Source organism: Callospermophilus lateralis, chromosome 11 (assembly GCF_048772815.1).
Source record: "Callospermophilus lateralis isolate mCalLat2 chromosome 11, mCalLat2.hap1, whole genome shotgun sequence".
Classification (NCBI taxonomy): Eukaryota; Metazoa; Chordata; class Mammalia; order Rodentia; family Sciuridae; genus Callospermophilus; species Callospermophilus lateralis.
Window position 1 is genome coordinate 101,362,951 of NC_135315.1, and position 23,498 is coordinate 101,386,448.

A 23,498-nucleotide genomic window follows, 5' to 3' on the forward strand; every position below is an offset into this window, starting at 1 on the left:
CTCCTGTGCACCCAGTGCTGGGCACAGAGGCCCAGGACCCCAGTGGCGTTTGGGATGGAGGATGCGTGAGGGGAAGCCCCTCCTCTCTGAGTCAGTTCCCGTGTCTGTGAGACAGCAGAACAGGGGTCTGCACCCAGGTCTGTGAATGCAGAGCAGGACTGGGAGCAGAGGGGACTCCTGTGTTGTGAGGCATCAGGCCACCTAGGGAGCAGGAAGGAGGGGCAGGAGGGTCCTGCCAGGGTGGACTGCGCCCAGCCCCTCCAGCTTCCCCACCCTTCCCTGTGTGACCCTCTCTCCTTTCCACACAGGGGTGTCAGCAGGAGCACCCGCTGCCTGGCCCTGCTGACCCCTGCAGCTCCTCAGGAGATGGCCCTGACTTGGGGCAAGAGCAGGAGCTACACTACTCCACCCTCAGCTTTCACCAGGCCTCCCGCAGTGTCCATGGGGCAAGTCCTGCAGAGGACACCTCCACCCAGTACTCAGACATCAGGGCACAGGGAGGGACCAGCAGGAGCCTGTCTCAGCAGAGGACACCTGCTGTGGAGCCACACTGAGTGACCACGCCCTCCAGTCCTGATGCCCCAGGATCTGGCCAACCCTGCATTCCTGTGGCCTAGTCAGAGACCCAAGGGGACAGCAAGGAGGGCTTCTGTGTTCGGCGTGTCCCTAGGGTGGAGTTACACTCACCTGTTCCCTTGTAGTCCTGCCCCTCTGCCCTTTTAGGTATAGAACTTTCTAAGAACAGAGTCCTCCAATAAAAAATGACTTCCAAATGTGTTCTCTCTCTCTCTCTCTCTCTCTCTCTCTCTCTCTCTCTCTCTCTCTCTCTCTCTCATAAGGCTATTGTGAATTTCTCTTGTTCTCTCCTTTGGGTGAGTATGAGGCCAACGACTAGGAAGCCGTCCTGAGGTTGTGTGAAGGTAAATTGTGTTTTGTTTTGTGTCCCTGCAAATTCACAGGAGCCATCTTAGTTCAGCTGTCCGTGCTGTTCAGGGGCGCAATCCCACCCATTATGGGACCAAGAGGCTGATGACTGACACCGCATAGAGAAGGGGTCCCTAAGCAGCCATGAGTGCGTTTCCTGCTGGAATTACATTATCTGAGAATTTGCCACCAAAGACCTGGATCACACCTCTGCTCGCTCCTGATGAACCCTGTGACACAGGCCAGCCACTCTGCCGCTCTGTATACCAGAATCCAGGTCTGCATTAGTGTAACAGTGACTGTGAGGGAGCCAGAGGTGAGCATAGCATGCACCTGCAGGAGCCCGTGACTGTGCATCCTGGTCCTTCCCCCTGACTTTAGTCCAGAGGCCCCTGAGCACAGACACTGAATCAGCAGCTCAGGCTCCCTCTGCCCACACTCTGCAGGGGGCGCTCTCCCCCTGACCTGCACCACCTCCCTCCACTCCCAGCCTCCTTCTCTCCATCGCTCCTGTCTCCTACTCAGCCTTCCCAGCTCCTTTATGTCCTGCCACAGGCAATTGCAGGCTAGCACTGAGAAAACTTTCTAGAACTCAGAGCTGACCACAGGTAGGCTAAAACCTCCATGCCCTTCAGAATGAGCTCAAAGGCAGATGCTGGGTAGAGTGGTGAAGTTGAGCTCATGACTGTCCTTCTAGAAAGCCCAATTATAACAATGAAAGCTAGTTCAGGACATAACTGCCCAACATGCACCAAGCAGCACCAAACCATGGCAGGAACAGCATTACGCCAGAAATTCATGAGGACCAGTAAATAATGGTGGAGTCTGGCCGTGAGTGAAAAGCACCTGTGGCCTGGACGCCACTCCCAGGTCCTCAGCAGGGCGGCTGAGTCAGGCTCCTGTCCAGGCTGGTGGCAGGTGTGACCAGCTTGACTTCACTGCCGAGACACTGGGAGGTGGCTGTGATGCTTCCGGGTCCCGAGAAGTTGGCATCGTCCCATGGCCCCTGCTCCTCCCGCCTCAGTGCAACTAGGAACCTGTAAATGGTGAAAAAGACAGAGGGACTCTGAGAAGTGGGTGAGGCCAGCTGGTCAGGACCCTGGACTGGAGAGACACGGAGGCAGAGTCTCTTCTGCCCCTCTAGCCGCCACCACCCACAGTGGCAGGTCCCTCAGGACCCCACCCCCGCCCCTGGCCAGCAGCAGAAGGCAGCCATGTGGGCTCCTGGTAGAAGAGGATCCCTCTGATGGCCTCAGGCAGGACCGACATTTCCTGGAAGGGGAGCCAATCAGAGCTGAATCAGTGGTCACAGGTGGTCCCCTCCCCATCAGGCCTGAGCCATGGCGACTGGTATTTCTGACCCTCAGTTTTCTTCTTGGTCAAAGTCATGAGGCTGGTGTGAAGCATGATGCTTACAGGGGCAGCTCAGGGGCCAGCAGAGGGCCTCATCAAGCACAGCCCCTTCCCTGTGGCCAGCCAGGGGGCCAGATGACCTTGCCCTCAGGAGGATGTTGCCTAAGGGGGACAGGCAGCTGCAGGGGGTGCTCAGCACAACCCACCTCTGATGTGTGGTCCCCTGTGACTACACCTGTGTCTCCACCTGTGCCTCTGAAGCAGGCCTGGCCATCCCCTCCTGGGCCACACTGGGCTCCTCAGGCTCTGGGCTCAGCCCTCTGCAGAGCAGGGGCAGCTGAGCTGGATCCTGACCCTGTTTCAGCACCACGGTCAGTGGCAGACCCCCTGCAGGGATGTCCCTGGGCAGAGTCTCCTGGTGGATGGAGGTCCCTGATCAGAGCCTTGTGCATACTTCAGTGCAGAGGTGGGTTAGAGAGGGGCCTGGTGACACGCTGTCTGTGAGCTGGTCAAGGGTGTCCAGGTCCCTGTGGGGTGTGTGTGTCCAGGCTGGGGCTTCTTGGCCCCGGGGGTGTTAGAGAGGGATTCAGGGTGTCCTGAGGTGAGGGTGGGTTAGCGAGGGATACCTCCAGGGACCAGGTGGGAGTCGCCATGCTGTCTTGGGACAGCATTGGTAAGGAGCATAAGTCACTCACAGTGGCATTTAGAGTACACCCAGACCCTGGGAGAATCAGGTTGGCTCTGGTGAGCAGCCTGCTCCTGGCAGCCCACACCCACAGACCTTCCCCCCTCTTCATCTGAATTTATTTCCCTCTTTACCCTCAGAGGTTTCCCTCTGTCTTCTCACATTTCTGTCTGGAGAGTCCATCTCTTGCCACGTGGTCTCAGGCACTGCAGGCCCCAGCCCAATTTCTGCCCAGATGCTTCATGCAGCTTCTTCTCAGCCCAGGCTGACCTGATCCCAGATTCCTGGAAGGGCAGGGAGTCTGGGTGCCACTGAGACCTGGGCATGGGGACCTCATGCCTGCATCCCCCACCTCCCATGTGCCCCTCTCCTTCTGGTCCTTGCCTCCGTGGGGGGCCCACCTGGGCCAACATCCTCCTCCCCTGTGGCCTCTCCAGGATCTGCTCCATCTGGAGGCCTGGGGTGCTGTCTCTAAGGCCAAGAGCACAGACCCAGCAGGGACCCCGTGCACAGAGGCACACCTGGGTTCCTTCACTACTCCATCCAAGGACGATTTTCCCCAAAGAGGGACACCACCATGACTGTCATACAGGGAAAATTAACACATTAGATATTTTACTTCACTCATTATTAATGAGAGAAGCAGAAAGGAGAGAAAGAAACACAAGTGTTTTGATAGGAATTTGTGGATGAACTACGAAACCAGCTCACTGTGTGGGAACCAAGGGCCTCCAGGAGACAGAAGGCAGGTTCATGTGTGGGAGGAATGGTTTGCCCTTTTCCATCCCTCTCTTAGGGCATGGTCACATAGCACAAAGGCACAGCAGGCTGGGATCAGATCACTGCAGATAGGATGCTCTAAAGAGCACAGAGTCGTCCCTTGGAGAAGCAATCTCATTTTGCAATTCTGTATTTTCTTACCATTTGTAAAGTAACTACTGAGCACCTCACATATGCCACACATTGTTCTAAGAAGGATTCAGCAGTAAGCAGACAGATACACAATCTTTCATTAGATACACATCTTAATAGTGAGAAAGACAGGTAAATAATAACTGAGTATATTATATGTGATTCTGGTTGGTGACAAGAAGTTTGGAATGAAACAAAATGAACATACAGAGAGTGACCATATCACATGCACCCGCACGCACAGATTCAAACACACATTCACACATATAAACAGGCACATCTCAAAATTCACACATATTCCTCATGCAGACACACACATGCACTAAGAGATGAGATGCATACACACCTCAGACACATCACAGCTCAAACACAGAAAAATCCACATGCACACCTCAGACATGTGCACAAACACCATGGACACACATGCAGACACACATTCAGGACACATATACACTCCAGATGCTGATGTGCACCCCACATATGCACACACACACCTACCTCAGACACAAACAGAGGCAACAGATACCAACACAAACACACCACAATGCACAAAACATGGCCATGGACAAGGGAGGACCCGCTCATGCTACAACACACACAGCAGGGCAGCAGCTACCCTGGGTCCTGAGGGGATCCTTCACTATGCCATGGAAAACTGGAGCTCTGGCCCTCAAGCCAGCCAGACCCAATGTCCTGGTAGGAGAGAAATGACAGGTGTTATTGTTTTACTTCATTTTATTTTTTGCAGGGCTGAGGACGGAGCCCCAGGTCTCATACAGGCTAAACAGGAGCTCTACCCCTGAGCCACATCTCCAACACTTTCTTATTTTTAAATAAATTTTTCATTTTGAGGAATTTTATATTTACAGAAAATTTGCTGAGATGGCACAGAGAGTGTCTATAAATCCCTCACCCAGATGCCCTTGTTAAAATCTGAGATCACGACGGGACATCTCCACAGGAGGAGGTGACACTGGGACATGCACTCTGTCCTAAGCACAGGGCGGGGTGGGGTGGGGTGGAATTGTTCTCTGCATCCAGCTCTGATTTACCACTGAACGTGATCCCATGCCTTTCACTCACAGGATCTTGTGGGACAAGTCTCATCCTTTCATCCTCCAATCTCTCATGTCCCAGTTGAGGTCCTCTCTGCCTGTTTCTCTAAGGGGCCACTGAGCCACTTCCTGATCTGGTGAGTCTTCACCTCCTCCTGCCTCCCTGGGCCTGGGAGTGCTCTGGTACTATATAAAGAGCTTCAAGACCCAAAGACAAAGTTCTCTCCAGCATGAGCCTTCTCCAAGTCCTTCCTACCACCCTGGGAAAATTCTAGAACTTCTTCTTCTTGGATCTCATCCATCTCTTCTCCATATCTGTATTTACAGGATCTGGAGACTGTGTAAACTGTCTGAGGGAAACAATAGAGAACAATGGGTAAACATTAAACCATTTGTAACAGCCAGAAGGTGGAGAAAAACCAAATGCCCATCAACTGATGAATGGATTAGCACACTGTGACCTACCCATATGGTGGAGTATCACTCAGTCATAAAAGGACTGAACATGGATGTCCACTCCAGCATGGATGAATCTCAAGAACATGATGCTACATGAGAGAGCCCGACATGAATGGTCACATATTGTATGATTCCAATAATAGGAAATGTCCAGAGTAGGTAAATCTATGGAAACAGAAATTAAATTGGTGAGTTCCAGGATGTGGAGGAGGAGGAAATGGATAGCTGCTGCTTAGTGGACACAAAAGGTCTCCTTTTGAGGTTATGAAAATGTTTTGCAACTAGATAGAGGTGGTTGCACAACATTGTGAATGTACTAAATATCATTGAATTGTTTGCTTTAAAATGGTTCATTTTATGTCATGCAATTTTGCCTCAATTAGAAAAATAATAGGTTTGTAACAGTGGCATTGCCTGTAATCCCAGTGCCTTGGGATGCTGAGGTCCAAGGATCACAAGTTCAAGGCATGTGTTCAGTCCCCAAAACCAAAATGTGATGAGGATGATAGTGATGATGATGGTGGTGATGATGGTGGTGATAGTGATGGTGGTGATGGTGATGGTGATGATGGTGAGAGGGATAGTGATGGTGATGATGATGGAGATGACTGAGATGGTTATGATGGTGGTGATGGTGATGGGGATGGATACTTGAAGTCAGATCTCCAGCACTCTAATGCCTGCTTCAAAGCTCCATCTCTTCCTTCTTCCCTTTGCACATCTGTAAATGGGGATAACAGGACCACGTGGCTCAAGGGTTCATGTTGAGGATTCAGGGAAGAGGCACAGCAGTCTGGTGCATGTCTGGGGTGTGGTAAGTGTCCAGTAGCAGTCAGCTTTGGGGGACTGGTCAAAGTGCATTCAGTTGAGTGCCACGTGCTGCTGAGGTCATTGTTCAATTTTCTAATTGACTATGTCAGCTTTTCACTGATGTGGTCCAAACACCTGGCGAGAACAGCTCAGAGGAAGAAAAGTTCATCTGGGAATCGCAGTTTCAGAGGTTCCGCCTGTGGTGGTGAAGACCCATTGCTCTGGGGCCAAGGTGAGGTGGGACATTGTGGCAGAAGGGCGTGGTGGAGGACAGCTGCTCATCCCAGGGAAGAGGAGAGCACAGTGAGAGGGCAGAGCCAGGGACAAGTAAAATCCACAAAGGCACACCCCAGGGACTTATTCTTCCAGCCAGCCCCACATGCCTCCCATTACCACCCAGTAATCCCTCAAATTATTATCCCATCATGTGGACTAATCCATAGATTAGGTGACAGTGTCACAGTCTCCTCATTTCACCTGAGGACATTCCTGCATTGGCACAGGAGATTTCCAGGGAACACCTCATACCCAACCATAACAACCCCCTAAGGTGCCAGCTGTATGCTGCTCTCCACCTGCCGCCTGATACAGTGAGTGTCCCTGTGGTCACAGGGGAAAACCTGCTGAAGTCCCAGTTAGCAAATAGGAAGTATTAGATAATGTTTCTATAAGGAGAAGTCTCACATGTGCCTGGCCAGGGTTTTGTTTCACTTCTCCCTCTCTCTCTTGTGGTCCCTTTTCACAGTCCCCAAGTTCTGATCTGTACCTTCTTCCCCACTTCCAGGTCGAAGTTGTGACCTCTGTTCCCCAGATCATTCCTACAGCCTTCTCCCCAGCCTCTGGGCTCCCCTCAGCCTCCAGCCCATCACCCACAGCATCAGCAAAGGGAGCTTCCTAATGGTCCCCACTCACCCTGCCCTTCCCCCCTAACCCCCTGCAGTGAGCCCCTGGGCGACTAGCCATCTCCCCTCCACACCAGAGCCCTGTCTCAGCCTCGCCCTGCTCAGCACACCTGGTCCTTCCTGGGACTCTCAGGAAGCCTCTCCAGGCCTCCTTCGCAGTTCTGCCCACTTCAGTCCCCTCCCCTGTCTCCATCTTGGCAGGACATGCTCACCTGTGGCTCAAATCCCACCTCCCCATCAAGTGCTCCCCTGCCTCCCCACCCCCGCACTTTCCCACGGGGTGGCCTGGAGCTGGGTTCAGCCCCCTCAGCACCCTTCCATTTGGGCATTTGGGGCTGGTGACTCTGTGGTGTGGTGGGCTGTCCTGGGCACTGTGGGAGCTGAGCAGCCTCCCTGGATTCCACCTACAGGACATGGGCAGAGTCCTCTGTCCAGCTGACAAGCAAAACTGTCTCCACTCTGTGCAGACATTCCTCCAGTGTCAAAAAAGAAGCCTGTGCTGGGAGCCTCCTGCATCATTTCCCTACTTGTTCCTTTCAAGGTCACCAGAAGGGCCATTACTCCTCTCCCTGTCTGGTTTCCACACAGTAAAACATTTAAGTGCATTTGGTTCCTCCTCGTCACACCTGTGAACGAAACCCTGGGGGTGGCTGGGTTCTCCTGTTACTCTGCTTTCATGCTTTGCCACATGCATGGTATCTGCCACCCCCAGGAACCTTGGAGGAAGGAGGCACAGTGCTTGCCTCACCCCAAGACATCAGCTTAGGGGACACACTCGTGTAACCCAGTCACTTGGGAACCTAAGGAAAGAGGGTCTGGAGTTCACCACCAGCCTCAGGGACTTAGCAAATCCCTCAGCAACTGCACAAGACCCTGTCACAAAATAAAAAATTGGAAAGGCTCAGGGGTAAAAGCATACTCGGCTTCAATTTCCAATTCAAAAAAAAAAATGGATAAACTTAGGCACATTAAAATTTTAAAGAGTTGTTTATAGAGCAGGGGATCCTGAGTCAGGCAGTGCAGACCACTTTTATGAGTTATTCATGGAAACAGAACAAGTAGAAATATTTGACTTGGTGTGAGTGAAACCAAACTTCAAGGACCCATAAAGTTCCTAATTAAAGGACAATTCATGGACTGGGCATGGTGGAACAAGCCTGTAATCCCAGTGGCTGGGGAGGCTGAGGTAGGAGGACTCCATGTTAAAAGTCAGCCTCAGCAAATTAACAAGACCCTGCCTGAAAAGAAGAAGAAGAAGAAGAAGAAGAAGAAGAAGAAGAAGGAGGAGGAGGAGGAGGAGGAGGAGGAGGAGGAGGAGGAGGAGGAGGAGGAGGAGGAGGAGGAGGAGGAGGAGGAGGGGAGGAGGAGGAGGAGGAGGAGGAGGAGGAGGAGGAGGAGGAGAAGGAGAAGGAGAAGGAGAAGGAGAAGGAGAAGAAAGAAGAAAGAAGAAAGAAGAAGAAAGAAGATGCTAGGGATGTGGGTGTGGGTCATTGGTTAAGGAACCCTGGGTTCAATCCTTAGTACAATTAAAAAAAGGACAGTAGTGTCTTCAGGAAAGTCCCATTTTGAGGTTAGTTGACAGTGTCTGGTGGTTGACCTCAAGCTTACTGTCCTGGGAAATGACCAGTCACTATGAGTCAATGTTCATTTTCTTTACCTTGAAACCCAAGGTACCAGAGCCAAGAGCCAGATCTGGGAACACTAATGGTTTCCCAGTTAATTATTTCTACCAATGGGTGGGACTCAAATTCATGAGTGGTTGGGGTTTGGGTAGGGACAGAAATAGGTGACTTCCTAAAACACAATGTGACGAGGTTCCTGTAAATAGGAGCCCAAGATATTGAACAGGTCATTAGGGCCCAGGTCTGGGGCCAAGGGCATGAGCTCTTGGAAGGGAAGTTGTTCAGCTTTGAGACTAAGAGGTGTCTGAAGGAAAGGGCTGGTGAGCAGCATGGATGATGGCCCAGGGGAGAGACCTGGTCCTCAGACCAGTCCCCTGGGCCACCAGCAGCGTGGCCAGATGGCAGCTGGAAAAACACCCACCAGAGTTAAGGGACCAGGAGGGTTTGAATGACATTATGGGCAGAAGAAATGGAAACCATCTCCCCTGAACTTACACTGACTGTAGACATAAGGGACAAGGTGACACAGAGCGAGCAGAATCCTGGGACAGGGGCAGTCCAGGGAGGGAAGGTGCTGCGGCTTCTTGATTGGTTGGATCTAAGAGCAGAAGGATGTCACCTTGATGGGGGTCTCCAACCTGCAGGAGAGAGAGGTAGAGCCATTTTTTTTTCTTTTTTAATTTAGCTTAAAACCATCATTGTCACAAACCTCCCTTGTCTCTTTCATGCTCTGTTCTCTAGCCTGTGACTGGTGAGAACATCTCAGAGTCCTTTCCTGGCAGTGGAGGTTGGGAGAGGTTCCCTGGAAGAAGCTCCTTCCAGCTGCGCCTGGAGGGGAGGCAGGAGTTGGCCAAGAGAGGAGCCAAGGAGCAGCCGGGTCCTGTAACATCAGGGGCCCCCAGTCACCTGGGTCTGTGCCCAAGGGCCAGGCAGCCAGGATGAGAGTGGATGTCACCCTACAGTCTCACGGAAAGGACAAACCTGGACTCAGAAGGAGATTTATCAACAGGATAATCTGCTGGGGGCAGGAGGACCCCTGGGCCATACACAGGTCGTCATAGATTTTATAAGGTTGAAATCATGCGGCATCTTTTCCTATTATGATGAAACAAGACCAGAAATCCATCCCAAGAGGAAAGCAGAGAGCCACACGGATGTGGAAATCCTACACCAATCGCGAATACCCCGTGGGCAAAGAAGAACTCCCCAGGGAGACCCAACAATTCCTGGAGATGAGGAGCAGTGGGACACAGTGTGAGGATCCACGGGTCCAGGGGGCAGAGCTGGAGAGAAATGTGAGCATAAGAGCTGACCTGGGGAGGAAAGGTCTCCAACCAGCGACCTGACGTCAGGCAAAGACCAAAATACAAACTTAACAGAGGGGAACCAAGGTCACCACAGACACCATGACACCAGACAGAAAAGTAACAGAAAATCAAGCAAACAAGAAACTGCTTCTTAAAAAAATCAAACAGAATTGACCAACGTGTAGCTAGACTGACCAAGTACAGACTCTCAAATCATGAAAGTCGTAAATGAAAATGAGGATATCCCCAATGACTTTAGAGAAATGAAGATGATTAATTGAGCCCCTGGGACAGTCCTAGCTAATGAGTGGCCCCACTTAGGTGAGAGTACAGATTCCTGGAACCTGCAACCTACACAGGCTGAGCCATGAGCAGGCGGAGCCTCTGAGCAGACCTCACACTGGCAAGAAGATGAGTCCCTAACCCAAGACCTCCACCAGGAAAGTCCTGGCCCAGATGGCCTCACTGGTCACCTCTACTGATCATGTGGGGCTAACATGAACCTCAATCTCCTCCATAAAGTGTGGGGAAAGGAGCACCAGCTCATTCTGGAGGCCAGCATCGTGCTGAGGATGTGCCAGATACACAGGACCACAGGGAAATGGAGCTGCCCACCAGCAGGAACCCCATGCCAGGATCCCCACATGACACTCCAAACTGAAACCTCTGTCTTTAATGACACTGACAATTACTCTTTAAATGGTTAAAACCATAATTATTGTTTCATGTTTATTATCTCAAAAACAATTAAAAGAATATTGTACCACATTTGTGATCAATTCACCCCAAACTTTTCCTAAATTCAGTAAATTCCAATAAAAATTCTGGCAAGTGTGTGTGTGGAGGGGGGTTCTCAAGCTGATTCCAAGTTATAAGAAAATGCAAAACAGGAGAAAAGTCAAGACATTCTTGAAGTCATAGAAAGCTGGAATCCTGAAGATGTCTGACTTTCAGACTTGGATGAAGTTAGAGTAACTAAGACACTGGTTTTAGTGGAAGCAGAGATAAACAGGTCACTGGATCAGACCAGGGCACCTTAGTAAAGACCTGGGAACACAGAGGACTGGGGGGTGATTAAGGGCCACAGGGATTCAGGGGAGAAATGGTGTTTTCAATAATTGGTGCCAAAGTCATTAGAAATCTAAACAAAGGAGGATTAACCTGGATCCACATTTCATATCACACCCAAATATCAACTTGGTATATATAATAGACTTCAGTGTGACTGTAAAACAATGAAGCTCCTAGAAGAAGCAAAGAGGAATATTTTATAATATTAGGGGGACTTATATTTCTTAACCAGTATAAAAATCACTACCCATATTTAAATTTTTTTTTAGTTTTAGATGGACATAATACCTTTATTTTGTTTATTTTTATGTGGTGCTGAGGATCAAACCCAGTGCCTCATAGGTATTTGCAAACACTGTACTAGTGAGCCACAACACAGACCCTAATTTTTAAAAAATGTTAAATTGGATTTTACTTAAAATTCTAAGAACTTCTCTCAATTTTAAAGCATTAAAATCAGCTATAGATGTACACTAGCAGAGGAGGGTAGCTTTTCAGCCAGTACAAAGCTAACTAGGATTCACAACTGTGGGAGGCGCCATGCCATGTGACCAGCATTTTCCTCTCCTGATTGCTTTGAGGTCCTGTTGGTCACTTCCAGTGATCTGGCCACTTTCAAGTGTCTGTAGACCCTGTCTTGAGAGGAATAAAAATGCCGTCAAATATGTCTTCATGTGTAGGTGTGCCTTCCTGCAGCCTCATGGGTGGAGTTTCGGTCACCTGTTCCTTTGTGATATTACCCCTTTGCCCTGTTTGGGATAGAATGTTCCATGGAAACTCCCTTTGTGTGTCCCCTTCTCTTGCTCTGCCCTTGGGTGTGGCCTTCCTAGATGTCAGTCAACCTGCTGACAGTGGACATCACAAAGTTAGACTCAGCCCCCTGAAACCTGAGCCCTGGCCTCATTTGAATGGTTTCTCCTTAATAAAAGGGGTCAGCACTCCCTGGCTCTCTCCTCTCTCTGTTTCTGTGGACCTTTAAGATCAGAGGAGCCATCATAGCACGTCCAAAAAAAAAGGTACCTCTGGGCTGGGGATGTGGCTCAGGCTGTAGCGCGCTCTCCTGGCATGCATGCGGCCTGGGTTCGATCCGTGTGCGCTGAATAAATATTATAATTCTCTCTCTCTCTCTCTCTCTCTCTCTCTCTCAAAAAAAATCTGTGTCCACATGTGGTTATTTCACGCTGCCCAGTTCACTTGAGTGAACTTGTGTGATTTTTTTGCCAGGAATGTGACACACAATCAGGTAGTTCATTTGATTTTTTTCTTTTCTTTTTCTCTTTTTATTTTATTTTTTAACAAAAGAGAAGAAGGGAGTTCCCAGCGTGGGTACCACTAGTTGACAATCGTGGGAGAGTCCAATAGTGAGGGAAGTGACTTTACTGAGACTCACCCAGGAAGTAAGGACAAAGATCAGGCCATCTGACTTCCAGTTTCTGATGAGGAAGAATCTAGATCCCTTTGCTGGCACACTGTGTGGGTCATCTCAGGTCATACCTGAAGATATCTGTAACTCGTCTTGCTGTGCATTTTACAGCTCTTTCCTGGAATGTCTTAGCAACCTTATAAGGTGGTCAGGACCAGCTGATTTAGTCTCATATCTTATTCATGAGGAGATGAACGTGATAGAATGAAATTGATCATGCTTATATTGCAGGTTTTAATGCTACATGAAATCCTGAGAAGGGCACTCCATTTGGAGTTGAGTTGAATATGAAACCTGTCAACCCAATGGCTCCTCCCATCCTTTGTCCAGACAGAGGGCTCTTCTGGGTCTATGACATTCTACATGAAGGGATACTGAGATCTAAATTCCAGGTTGCTGGGGGATTAAGTGAGACAGAGTTTCTCTAGAGTTGTAAATTGCAACAGTGATTTTTCATTAGCTGTGAACTAAATAGTAGTTAGTTCCCAATCACAGAAGTGTGATTCATTAGGTTGTAATTTATTCCAAGGAGTGGAAATAACCAAAATGTCCATCAGTTAGTGAATGTGTAAAATAAAATGTGTTCTACATACAGTGGGAGATTCTTCAACATAAAGACTAAAGGGGCACTGAGAAATGACACCAAGAGCCTGAAAACATGCTCAGTGAGAGAGAGAAGGCCCCCCAAAGACCATAGATTATTTTATATCATTTCTAAAAAATGCCCAGAGCAGATGAATCCATGGTTACAGAGAATATATTAGTGCATTTATGGTCCTGGGGCTGGGAGCTGGGAGAGTGCAGGTCAGAGCACACTGGGGTTCTGAGTGATGATGAAATGTTCTAGAATTAGACGATGGTGATGGCTGCATAACTGGGAATACACTAAAATCCCTACTGTGCACTCTAACACTGTCAATTTTTGGTGTGCATGAATTATATCTTAATCAAAAATCAATTTAAAAAGTATTTATCTGCAGAATCATACCTAAATACAGTCTAAAAATTCTAGGAAAAATGATATCCATGTGGATATGTGCAGAAGAAAGAAAGTGAACACTTATTTTGTATTACACAGAAAAACAACTCAAAATACACTAACGACATAACATAAGACTTAAATCTGTAAAAGCACAAAAAGAAAACTGAAGGAAAGATTTTCTTGACCTTAATCTGGGCAGATTTTTCCATATTACTCCCCAAAGATCAGTCACTTCATTGTTGGTCAAGTGACAAATAAAATGTCCAGTATTTATGCACAACGTGGCCCTTGTGAATGTTCACCGCTGTGCTGTTGTTAACATCACTAATGTCACTCTCTTATGGACAGGTAGAGGTGACATGTGCTCGCTGTGTGCAGCACTGAGCTGTGACACTCGCCTACAACGTGGAGGGCTGAGCACAGGGACTCCCAGGTGAGCACCTTCAACCCCACCAGCCCCTCTGCGCTTCCACCTGGCACACCCTGTGCTGTGGGAAGATGCTCTGTGCCCGGCTGTGTGTGCCCGGTTGCTCTGTCATGGGAGATTGGAAGGTGCTTCCTTGGCTGTGTTGAAATATGTTGCACATTGTACTTGTGTGTGTTCCTGTGTGTGTGTGTGTGTGTGTGTGTGTGCGCGCGCGCGTGCATTCTTCACATACAATAGCCCTAGTGGACACGTAGGCTGACTCCCTGCTTAGCTCTTGTGGACAGTGCGGCAATAGATGTGGGCTTCAGGCGTCTCTCTGACAAGCTCATTTCTTGCTGTGGCCATTGACCCCACAGTGGGGCTGCTGGATCCTGGGCGGGTCCTTCTCTCAGGGATGGGGCTCTGCTCTTCCACAGGGCAACTCTGCTGACAGACACCCCACAGACACTGAGCACAGGCTCCTTCCTCTGTGTATTTGCTGACACCTGTCTTTTCTCTTTTTGACACTGGCTGTCCTAGCAGGGTTATAGGGACTTGCATTTTTGTTGTGACTTGCATTTTATTGATGATTAGTGACATGGTGACTTTAAAATACGCCTGCTATTCACATAAATCTTCTTTAATGAAATATCTATTCAGATCTTTGTCCATTTTTAATAGATTGTTTCTTGCTGTGAATTGTGTTTCTTGTGTATTTTGGATCCCTGATTCAATTGCCTAACTGAAAACATGTGATCCTCTTCCTTCTTCTCGCTTTCTGGTCACTTCTCGGGTTGTGCATAAACTCTTCATTTTGCTGCAATCCATCTGGATTCTTTAGTTCGTCACCTCTTCTTTTGATGTTACCCAAGAAATGATACCACTGCTTAACGCCAGGGTCAAGGTGCTGTCCCTGTGTGTCCCCCAGGAGTGGTAACAGCTCCAGGTCTTTCCTTCAAGGGAGAAAAAAAGTTACATGTGAGAGGAAATTCCTGGGACTAGGGAGTGTCCTGTGTCCAGAGCATCTCAAGTGAGGGCCACCTGGCCTGGGCTGGAGCTCCGAGGTGGAGTCCTTGCCCAGCACATGTGGAGCACTGGGTTCAATCCTTGAGAAAGGACCCTCAAAACCAGGCCATCTGCAAATGGAAAAGGAACAAAAATGGTCCCCACCTGATTGACAAATAGTCACTCTATAAGGTATACACACATGGCTGCAGTTAAACACTTGGAGACACTTCTCCAAGGTATACAAATGGTGGCTAAGTATGTGCATACACACCACCATCAGGAATCACCTGAGAAGTGCAACCCCAAACCTCCACGTCACCCTTCACACTGCACCTGTTAAATACGTGCCCCTCACACCCATCTTGAGGTTCCTATTTTAAAATGGGCAATGCTAGTGAGGAGGAGGATGCGGGGGCTGGAGGCTTGTGCTCTGTGCTGAGAAGGAGAAAGGGGGCACCCACTGTGGAGGGCAGCGCCATGGTTCCTCAAAAGACCAGGAACAGATGATCTGGTCATCAGAGGTTCCACTGTGACCACCCCCCAGGGAACCCACACAGACCTGGGAGGCAACGTGTCCACCCCAGGGTCACTGTGGCAGCATTCACTGTAGCTAAGGGGAAGTGGCCACCTGTCCCTCAGCAGCTGCTTGACCAACCCAGCCTGCCCTAACCTGAAGGGGAGGAGGACCCAGCAGGAGCCTCAGCAGGGTGCCCCCTGAGCACAGGAGGCCAGGCACAGGGGACAGCACCATCTCCACTGAGGGGGGCCTGGAGCAGGAGAGTTCACAGGGGGAGTGGGGTCTCCATGGCGGGTCCCCAGGAAGAGGCCTCCACTGGGCACAGAGAATCCAGGGCCAGTCAGTGAGGAGAAGCTGCTCAGCAGCCTTGGCCTGTGGGGCTGGAGACTGCAGCCAGGGGTGGTGTGTGGCCTGCTCCAGGGGAATACAGCGACCAGAGGGGTGGACCGTGGACCGCAGTGGACCAAGTCCTGCTGTGCATCCCCAGGAACAGGGCCTGAACCTCACCTTCTCCTGCTCCAACAGAGCCCCAATGAGAGGACAGTGAATCAGTAGAAGAGCCCAGGGGGTGGGGGAGGGGACAGGTGAAGGATAGAAGGTGGGGGACAGCACTGGGACTGAGTGGAGCCAGTCACCTTCCCTGCCCAGATGACGATGTCCCAGTGACCCTGCTCTCCGGCACAACTGTAACGCAAGAAGGAAACCTTCACAAAGGAACAAGGAGGGTTAACATGATAGAGGTTTGGGGACACCCTGGTGGCCCCAAATGCTGAAGAGGACCTGCATCCACCAGAGCTCCCCGAGGCTGACAGCGGGAGAATGAATGGTACCGCCCCGTGGGGAAGAGTTGGGAGATGTCATCTAAATGGGAACCTACACTCTTGCCAGGGATCCAGACAACCTCTCCCAAATCTTCACCAAGTGACATGGGGACTCTCCTCCACACAATAAGTGGCTTGTCCTTGTGTTTCTATATTTAGAGCAGCTTTCTGTCACTGTCACCAGGCCTGACAGCAACCCCACCGTCACCTGGTGAGTGTGTGAGAGGTGTTCACAGAAGCCATGTGTGCGGGTCCATCATGAAAGGAGCTCCTGGGGACACAGCCAACCCGCGATGACCCTGGAATATGTGGAGCCAGGAGAGTGGAGCAGACCTGAGCCCCTGCTGGGGGAGGGGAACCCGTGAACTGAGCACTGCATCTTGTCCTCGTGGGCCACTAGGGCTCTCTGGAAACCTGACTTCCCTCGAAGGCCACATCACAGTGAGAGGCAGACTAATGTGGAAGTGCCAATATGTGTGACGGGGACTTCCCCAAATGGCCCCAGTGCTCACCCAGGAGGCAGCACTCTTGGGAGAGAAGCCCCTCAGCTCTGGTTGAGGACACTGCCCCCTCTCTGTGCCTCCTGAGGACACACCGTGGCACCTGTTCTAGAGGGTCACTGACCTGGTATCTGCACTGGACACTGGGACAGCTCTGTGCCCTATTGAACCCCACCCTCATGCTACCAAGGCAGGTGGTCGACTCCCCAGCACCTGCGGCTCTGGGGCAGGCAGCTGAGGCCTGAGTTCCTGTGTGGGGCACCCCAGGTGGTGACCAGGTGGCAGCCTCTTGTGGCCTCACCAGCAGTTCAGGGAGCGCCTGGTGGTTTGCAGAGTGTCTGGCTGGCTGGTGCCCCTCTGCCTTTCTTGTGCTCAGACGCGGCCCTACAGAGTCCCTCCTGCAGGACTGACCACTCCAGGGAATGAGACAAGTATGGCCCCAGGTCCAGGTAGGAGTTGGCCAGCTCCTGGTGTGACCAGTACACACAGAACAGCCCCTCGGCCTGGGAGGACCCAGAACCCCGCCAGTGTCTTGGACTCCCAGTGTCCCCAGGGTCCTGGTCCCATCCTGAGTGTTCCAGGGAAGCACCCAAGATGGGGCAGAGCCTGGTTTCCTCTCTCTTCGGCCCCTCTCTGGCAGGCCTCTGGGTCTCTGGCTGTGTTGTGTCCCTCCTCAGCACAGAGCAGATGGACTGCAGTGGTGAGCGGGTCTGAGGTTCCTCTTCTGAGAACTGCCCAGTCCTTGGCCCCTCCCCAACTTCCGTGGGTCCTGCAGCTTCCCCTCTGCAGGCTCTTGCTGCTCTGCTCAGTCCCAGGAGCCCAGGACTCTCTACCTCCAGATGCTGAGGCTGCTGGTGCTGTCCCTGCTGTGGGCAGTGGAGGGGACCTGTGCAGAGGGGCCAAGGAGTGTGCACCGTGATGACCCTCGGCTTCCCCTGGGGCGCTCCTCTAAGGATCCAGAACACAGCATGGATGTGCCCAAGTCCGTGACGGTACAGGAGGGTCTCTGTATCCTGGTGCCCTGCAGCTTCTCATACCGCGGCTCAGAGACTGGCTGTCTGTCTGTCTCCTGGTTCTGTGCAGGGACAAATATAGCTTATGGCTCTATGTTGGCCACCACCAACTCTACTCGGAAAGTGTAAGAGGAGACCCAGGGCAGGTTCCTCCTCCTCGGGGACCCAGGAACCAACAACGGATCCCTGAGCATCAGAGATGCCAAGCGCAGTGACAGTGGCTGCTACTTATTTTGGTTGGAGAAAGGAAAGTTTAAGTGGAATTATTATAACAAAAAGGTCTTTGTGCATGTGACAGGAAAGACTCCAGTTCTGGGGCAGCCTCAGGAAGGTCACAGGGCAGGGCTGGGTGGGACCCTGCCCTGGGGGAGTTGGGGGTCAAGAATCAGGGGCTCAGGGAGCAGCTGGGTCAGAGCCTGAGCTTCTCTCAGGGCCCCACCTCCTACCCTCCCTCCTGACCCTGCCTGTCCCTCTCTGCTCACCAGCTCTGACCCACACCCCTGACATCTTCATCCCTGGGACCCTGGAGTCTAGCTGTAATAGCAACCTGACCTGCTCTGTACCCTGGGCCTGTGAGCAGGGGATGCCGCCCACCTTCTCCTGGCTAGGGCCCTCTATGTCCTCCCTGGGCCCCAACATCATCCACTCCTCAGTGCTCACCCTCACCCCGCTGCCCCAGGACCATGGCACCAACCTCACCTGTCAGGTGAAGTTCCCTGCAGCTGGTGTGACCACAGAGAGAACCATCCAGTTCAATGTCACCTGTGAGTGATGGGCCAGGCCCCCTGGGTCCCTGGGGGTGTGAGGAACAGGGAAGGAGGCTTGGATTCCAGAGTAGGAACACTTTGTTCATGTCCTGGGGGCCTGGTTGAGTCAGGGACCTGGTAGGGCACAGGCCCTGCCTCTCTGTGTCTGTGGTTACGGGCTGGGTATGGGGAGTGCTGTCTTATCGGCTGATGCCAGCACAGATGATTAACTGTTCGGTCACTCAGGGAAATTCTCAGGGAGTTAGAAATAAAACAGAGACACACAAATTACCTTTAAACCAAGCTCCAGGATGGCTCCTCTTGCTCTCTGCCTCAAGTTCCCCATCCGGGGAGCGAGGATCTACAGGAGAGGCTAGCGAGAGTGGGCAAGCATGCATTAGAGTGGGCTTTTATTGGGGAACTCTAAATTCTGGGGAAAATCCCGTCCAATGAAGGTCAAGGGGGGCAGAGTTGCAAGGTCAGGTGTAGTGATTGGTCCCTGTGGTTGTGAAGAGACAGGCCTCTACATAAGACACCGTCCTCGAGTCCTGGAGCCCAAGAAGTATGGGGCACTCTAGTGGCATTTCTGCTACCCAATGCCTCAATCACCCAGCCAGGGAGTGATTCAGTCACATGCCAGGTTGGTCTCCCACACTGTCTTATCTTCAATCCAACTAAAAGGGGAAACGAACCATCTCCATGTCCAGGATGCTGCAGAGAGCCCTGCAGTCAGTGTCTCCCCAGGGCCTGGCCCGGGCAGGGAGGGGCCTTGCTGGGGCTGGGGGGTGGAGGCCTGTTCAGCTCAGGGCAGGGATGGGTCCCCCTCATGCTGGACTAACCTGGTAACAGAACCTCCTGTTGGAGACCTCAGGGACCCCTTCCCACTCTCAGCTCCACAGCTTCTTTGACCTTCTGTCCTTTCCCTCCCAGGATCCTGGGACTCCAGCATCTGCCCCTCACCACCACAGGGACAGGGTGACACTCCCACAGCACAACTGGGCTTCCCAGGCCCCCTCCCAGCCTCCTCCTGGACCCACCTCCAGCCTCCTCTTCTTATTCCCCAACAGCTTTGATCTAAGTGCTTGTGGGAGGAGGCACAGTCCAGGGAACACACAGAACACACAGCAGTGTGTGCCCAGAGCTCCAGTCCCCTCCCAGAAGTGGCCAGTGTCCATGCAGGCTGCAGCAAACATTGGGATGTCCACCTGAGGAGTGAGAGGTCACTGCATGTCAACCACACTCAGAGTACTCATTCCCTGTGAGGATGGTCTCCCAATGCAAGTGTGGACCCTGTTCTGTTGTGTCTTCCAACAACTGCCTCTCCTGGCTCTGAGTCCATTCAGCCCACAGGAGCGGGCAGCGGATGGTCCTGAGCCTCCATCCACAGCTGGGTGTGCACTCAGTGAGCTCAGCTCCTGAATGCAGAGGCATCTGGGTCCCAAGCTCTTCTCATTCTGGGGCAAGACCATGTGCTTCTCCCCTCAGAGTGGAGACAGTAACTCCCACCAGTGAGGGGCCAGTGAGGGTGTCCACCAAGCCAGGGTGGGGAGGACCTCCTGTCTGGTTGTGCTTCTGGTGCTGGGGATTGAACCCAGGGCTCAGGACCTACTCACCACTGAGCGACACCCTCTACTCCTGGAAGAACCCTTGGATCTCTGCCCATGTCAGGTCAATTTCAAATCTCCCTGTAGTTTATAAATTTACATCCACACATTTTTATTGAGATAAAATCCACACAGTGTCAAACCCACCACAATCCACTTTACACTAGACATGGCATCTTGTGCCTGTGCAGTGATGTGACCCACAACCTCTGTGAAGTTCCAGAACACTTTCATCACCCCAGAAGGAAGCCCTGCACCCACGAAGCAGGTCTCCTCCTCTGGCCAACACTAACCTGATCTAGTCTCTGTGGATTTGCTCTCTGGATGTTACATAGAAGTGGAATCACACAACAGTGGCTTTTTATCTGACCTCGCTCACCAGACAGTGATTTAAGGTTCTTCCCTGTAACACAGAGTAGCACTGCATTCCTTCCCAAGTGTCCAGTATCTATTGTGGGCAAGACCACGTTTGCTCATCTGTTTACCAGTTGATGGACAGGAGGGCTGTTCCCTCCCTTTGGCATTATGAACATTTGTGGGAGGGCTGGTGTAAGAGATTCCTTTGAGCAAAGGTTTCTGGTTCCTTCAGCAGTTACAACCAGTGAAGCTACGAAGGCTCTTGTCACTGTCCCTGTGTCAGGACGCACAGCCTCTCCCCCAAAATCAGACACTCTGAATTCACACCAGCATTGTCCAGGCGTCCTGAATTCTTCACACTCTTACCAATACTGGGGTTTTCCTTTGTGCAAACTGTGCTCTGCTGTGGGTGTGAAGGGGACACTCACTGCAGCTTTGACTGTCATGAAGGTCCCCGTGGAGGGAGATGGGAACATTTTCCTGTACGTTTGGTCATTTGTAGGTCCCTTCAGAGGGGGTGTTTTCAAATCCCGGGATCCTGCTTTAGCCTGGGTGTTTAGGTCCTTGGTCACTGGAGTCCTAGGAGACTCCACACACTGAACAGTGACCCCGCCAACCCCCAACCCTGTGACTGGCCACTCTGTGCTCCAGTTCTGTGTGTTGTCTGTTCATTTTCTTGATGGTGTCGATGGATTAGCAGAAGACTTCTTTGTGACAATGAGAAGCTTATGTCCTGTCTGTTCAGCTGCTGGGCAGTCATCACCTGGAGGGAGGCCTGGGCTGATGGCCCCACATTAGGGATTGAGGAGGCCTGGAGGAGCCATGTTTATGGCCTTGTGTGGGAGAAGGGACCTGGGTTGTGGATTAGCAGGTGACTCTGGCCTCGTCCACTTTTCTGCAGGGAGGTCAGGGCCCATGGCCCAGGTGGTCCTGGTGGCCATCGGGGAGGTGGCTGTCAAGATCCTGCTCCTTGGCCTCTGCCTCATCTTTCTCAGGTCAGCACTGCCCAGGGGTGGAGAGGAGGTGTGGGCAGGGCAGGCTTCTGGCACTGAATCCCAGAGTCCAGCAAAGGGGACTCAAAATGGCCAAGAGCACTGGTGTCTAGCAGGGGCTAGTGGGTGCTGAGGACTCTGCCTGGGCCATGGGCAATCGCTATCTGTCCCCAGTTCTGGCCCAACATGGGGGGAGCAGTTCTTATCAAGGAGGTCTTCAGGCCAGGCCTTATCTGTCTCCCTCAGTCACCTCCAGCCCCTGACAGGTCACAGGGCCAGGGGCTACTGCCCCTTATACCAGGCTGTCCAGCTGAAGGTCCTGTTCTCTTCCCTAAGAGTGACATCACACAGGAAGAGGGCAGCGAGGCCTACAATGGGTGTGGAGTGTGGAAATGATGCCACCAGTTAGTCCCAGTTCAGTGATGCAGCGTCTCAGCATCCCACTTGCCCAGGGAACCTTCCCCCATCATGTTCCCATGTTAGCCACCTCCCCATGGCTGCAGGTGAGCTGTCTCCATCCTGAAGCCTACCCCTCCTGCTGGGGCCCCATCTGACCCTGACTCAAGGGCTCCTGTCTACAGTAGAGTCAGGTGGGTCCCCACCTCAACCTTGTGTCACCTCCCTGGTGCCCTAGCCACCAACTGGCCTTTCTTTCCTCCTAAGCCTGGCCTCCCTGATGTCTGTCCACACTGACCCTGGTCTCCCTGCTCACCGGATCTACCTCATCTCCCGCCATCTGTCTCTAGCACCAGCGTCCAGCATGTGCCCACTTCCTCCACGGCTGGACCAGCTGCATGTCCCCTCCATGGACGGTGACAGGGGAACAGGGGAGCCTGGATGAGAGGGCCTCCCAGGGCCATGCTCTGGACTCTCCCCAGAGCAGTCCTCCCTCCTCTACAGACCCCACACCCTCAGGGCCAGGCTGCTGGGGTCTGAGATTTGGCAGGTGCAGACCCTGCTCCCGACACGCAGCTCCACTCCCTCCTGTCTCTGAACATCTTGGTCCTCCTTCAGGTCCAGGCGTGTGTGTGTGTGTGTGTGTGTGTGTGTGTGTGTGTGTGTGTGTTTCCTGCAGGTGTTGGGGGTAGCATCCACCCATGATTAGGGCTGTGTCGTCACTGATGTGGAGGTCCTCGCTGTCCCAGGGTCTCCCTGGGAGCTGCCATCAAGCAACAGTCCTTGCAGAGGTGGCAGGAATGGAAACAATCATAAACAGTGGGCGAGGACACATGGCACTGACGGGTGTCTGTCGGAGGTGGTGCAGGGGGCAGCTGGTGGCGGGCAGCAGGCTCTGGGGCCATGGCTGTGGGTGGTGTTTGGGCAAAGCCGGCGGGGTGTGGGGGACAGGCTGGGGTTCCCTGAGGTGGGGTCCTGGGACAGGGTTACAGGGAGCAGGGTGCCATGTGTCAGACCAGCTAAGCGGCACCCGCTGTGCTCTGTGTTAGGGAGAAGGAGGCGGAAGCCTTGGTGGCAGGGTGTGGAGGGCCCTGCTGGCTGAGATCAGGACCCAGGGCCTGTGATGACAGCAGGACCTGGGTGCAGTTGACTTTATAGCAGGACCCTGAGCTGCGCTGGACAGAAAGGGCCAAAGTGGGTCCTGGGTGCCCAGAGAAGGGAAGGGGCCACGCAGCCTCCTGAGGACCTGGGGGAGGTGGGACCAGGCAGGGTGTGGGGAGGATGCGCTGGGAAGAGCTAAAAGGGCAGAGTGTCCAAGGATGTGGTCAGTGGGGAGAAGGGCAGGATAATGCAGAATGCTTCCCTGAGCAACCAAAGGAAGTGGCCTGGTGCACAGAGGAGCAGGGCTATGGGGGGAGGTGGGTTCTGAGACGCACCCACAATGTCCACGGGGCAAGTTCTGCAGAGGACACCTCCACCCAGTACTCAGAGATCAGGGCACAGGGAGGGACCAGCAGGAGCCTGGACTCAGCAGAGGACGCCTGCTGTGGAGACACACTGAGTGACCATGCCCTCCAGTCCTGATGCCTCAGGCTCTGGCCAACCCTGCATTCCTGTGGCCTGGTCAGAGACC

The 23,498-nt window shown here is 52.3% G+C and overlaps 1 protein-coding gene across 1 annotated transcript; it reads left to right on the plus strand.

Moving 5' to 3' along the window:
- Nucleotides 1-2,928: 2,928 nt before the first annotated feature.
- Nucleotides 2,929-21,865, plus strand: LOC143642331 (myeloid cell surface antigen CD33-like). The gene is made up of 5 exons (XM_077110660.1): nucleotides 2,929-2,950; nucleotides 17,940-18,069; nucleotides 18,257-18,534; nucleotides 21,379-21,500; nucleotides 21,806-21,865. Exons 1-5 carry the CDS (start codon nucleotides 2,929-2,931, stop codon nucleotides 21,863-21,865), a joined length of 612 nt encoding a protein of 203 aa, XP_076966775.1.
- Nucleotides 21,866-23,498: the final 1,633 nt, after the last annotated feature.